General features: G+C 48.2%; 1 protein-coding gene across 1 annotated transcript; it reads left to right on the top strand.

Moving 5' to 3' along the window:
• The first annotated feature begins 835 nt into the window (after positions 1 to 835).
• LOC120842296 lies at positions 836 to 2,599 on the top strand. Its single transcript, XM_040213332.2, has 3 exons — positions 836 to 1,140; positions 1,203 to 1,374; positions 1,946 to 2,599. The coding sequence occupies exons 1-3, from the start codon at positions 990 to 992 to the stop codon at positions 2,190 to 2,192; spliced, it is 570 nt and encodes a 189-aa protein (XP_040069266.1). The 5' UTR covers positions 836 to 989; the 3' UTR covers positions 2,193 to 2,599.
• Positions 2,600 to 2,879: the final 280 nt, after the last annotated feature.

The following is a 2,879-nucleotide window of genomic DNA, read 5'->3' as shown; positions in this document are numbered from 1 at the left end:
GGGGATGATAAGCGGCGGAAAAAATCGCGCGAGCGCATAATCGCACAAGCCTTGCTCCGGCCGCACGAGTGATCAATTTAGTGCTCCACCGTATACTTTCAACGTGCTTCGTGTCTTTCTAAAATTGTCTAGTTCTCGTGGTTTTTGATGACGCTCAGCAAGTTTCCCATTGAAACCGCGCAGGTTTGTTTTCACTAATTAAAAAAAAAAAAAAGTTAATCAATACATTTGAGCTAATGCGCCCACTCATCTCGACGATTATCCAACCATATTACGCGCCCTGGTCGTAAAACTCACGTCCACAATCAGCATTAGTGCATCTTTCCCGGCTCTCTTTTAAACAAATCTTGCAAAGCCTAAAGAAAAACACCGTTCACATACGACGCGCTTTGTGCAGCTTGTTTTCTCCAGAGCTCGGCGTTTACCCAACAAAAAAGGCATCGGGACTGGATGCTTTTTTCGTCATCTTCTTCGATCGATCCCGGGACGCGCAATTGGTACGTCACCACTCGAACACGAGCTCCTGCCGAACGCTGATCCGTGCAGCGTTCGCGGCTATACGTCGGTTGAGCGCCGCGTCAGAAACACAAATTACAGACCAATCTCAACAAGCGTCCGCCGCGCATGCGCGAAGCCGTCATAGCTTTAGTTCACAGCCGGCAGCTGGTCGCAGCTGTCCGCAGCGTCGGAGACGCATGCACGCGCAGACTACTTGGCTAGCCCACATGGTGCGTTTTTCCCCGCGTCTGCGTCGCGTCTGCGCCTGCGCTTTGACGTCACTTCCGGCGCAAGGACGAAACGCAGCGTTTTTAGGCGCATTCCGGCGTATCTGGAGGAGCCAGATATTTTGCGTCCAGGCGGCGCGTCTCCCGCTGCGTCCAGCAGGCAACAACCAATGAACGGCCGTGTTTAGTAGCAAGCAGCGTTTGAAGTTTCTTCAGTTTTCACCGCTGTAGGACTATTGTAGTTTTTGCCACGGCCTTGCGAAAATGGCACTGAACAACGAACGCCTAATTAGTGAAGTTGAAAAGCGTCCTGCGCTCTGGCAGCCGGAATGTAAGGATTATAAGGATACAAAAAAAAAATCGGCCATTTGGGGTGAACTCGGCGATCTCCTTCTGCCGGGAGACAAGGATCGCGGTAAGTCCTAACTTTCACCAACGAAAGTGCCCGCCTCAATCTCAGTCTTCTTTTTATTTTAGTGGACAAAGTCCAGAAACGTTGGCGATCACTCCGGGACAAGCTGGTGCGCTTGCTGCGCGACTTGAAGAAAACCAGGACGAGCGGTGCCGGCGCCGACGACGTCGAAGACCCGATGTCGTGGCCGCACTTCGAGCAGATGTATTTCGTGCGAGATACCCTGCAGCATCGAAGGTAATGCGTGCACTGCGAATTCTCCGATAGTGTTATTTGATTAAATTATTTGATAGCCGTCCAGGCTTCGCTGTCCCCAAATAATAGATCGCCACTCATAGATTCCACGTGTGCATGCCTCTGGTATGGCCCTTCGGTCTTTCTGCTGTCACCGGCATCCGAGGGCAAATAAACATGATCATTATTATAATTACGCAATTTTACGGCGCTTTTAGTAACGTTCTGATACACTAAGGTCTGAGTAGATTTGGAGCTGCGTAGTAGCTGTGCCGATCGAACATTTCGGCTAGCATAAGCTTCCTGCACAATGTGAACTTTCTACTGGTTAATACTCAGGGTGATGAAAGGTACAGAAAGAATGAAATAGAATTGGGCTATTTTTAGCAGTGTGCAGCGACTTATGACCATTTTTCATGCTAACTCAGCGAAATCTGCCGAAGCGCTTCACACAATCGTTCACTGCACTAGTGGGCCTAGCCTTCCCCTACCCGAAAATTCCTGGCTGTGCCCCTGATGTGTGGCACTGATTGTTTGTTTTATTAAAGTAATTTTTTTTCTTCTTAATCAACAGCACGTCAGGAAACGTGAAGACATCTGGCACATCGTGTAATAACGACTTCATCCGTCCGGTGAACGAGGGTGCCTATTTAGACGAAAGTGGAGCAGCGGATGGGCCGGAGCCGGAGGCTTGCATTGTCGAAGTGTATGAAGTGGACGAGGAGCACCAGTCTGGGGGGGTGGGAAGCCCATTCCCTCCAGCATTTTCCAGTGGCGCTACGAACGAGCCGCAAAAAAAAAAAAAAAAAGAGCAATCCTGACCCGCTCTTGACGGAGCTCCAAAATATAAGTTCTAGTGTTGCATGCCAGAAGAAGCCAGATGCGCATGAATACTTTGCCCTATCGTTGTGCGATCCAATGCGATCTATTCATCCATCTAAGGTGTTAAGAATGCGTAAAAACATCCTGCAGGCTATCGAAGACTGCCAGGACTAGATAACTTAGGCTTGTTTCAGATGGGGCAATTTTTTCTAGTAATCCCGCCGTTCTTGCTATACCCGTTTTCACCTCAAGAACCATAGTAAAAAAAGTTTGGCTCCTTGCGGAGCATTACTAATTTCCCTCGTTACGCTGAGATTTGAGACATATGTAGGTGTATTTTAGATTAGATATGTGTTCTCTTATCAAGACGTACACGTTTCAAACGCCAAAAGCATCGCTTCTTCCTCCGACGACCAAATTTTGTGAGAACTACTTCGCGCGGCGTAGGAACATGGAGCAAAACTTCCTTTTTTCTTGAGGTGAAAACGGGTATAGGTGGCATCGAGCCGGATCAATTCCAGCAATTCCGTGTTTCAGCTCGAGGATGTGTAAATTGCTCTGTCTGTAGTGGGACTTCGCGCTGCCAAGAGGGTACCTGGTTTAATTTTGTTCTATTTTTAATGTTTAAAAGCTACTGGGGGTGCAATAGTGGAATGTAACATTCAGTGCATTTAGTCTACAGTTGC

The sequence above is a fragment of the Ixodes scapularis genome, unplaced genomic scaffold (assembly GCF_016920785.2).
Source record: "Ixodes scapularis isolate PalLabHiFi unplaced genomic scaffold, ASM1692078v2 PGA_scaffold13__105_contigs__length_92229423, whole genome shotgun sequence".
Taxonomy (NCBI): domain Eukaryota; kingdom Metazoa; phylum Arthropoda; class Arachnida; order Ixodida; family Ixodidae; genus Ixodes; species Ixodes scapularis.
The sequence above is the reverse complement of the archived record's forward strand: the minus strand, read 5'-3'. Positions and strand labels throughout refer to the sequence as shown.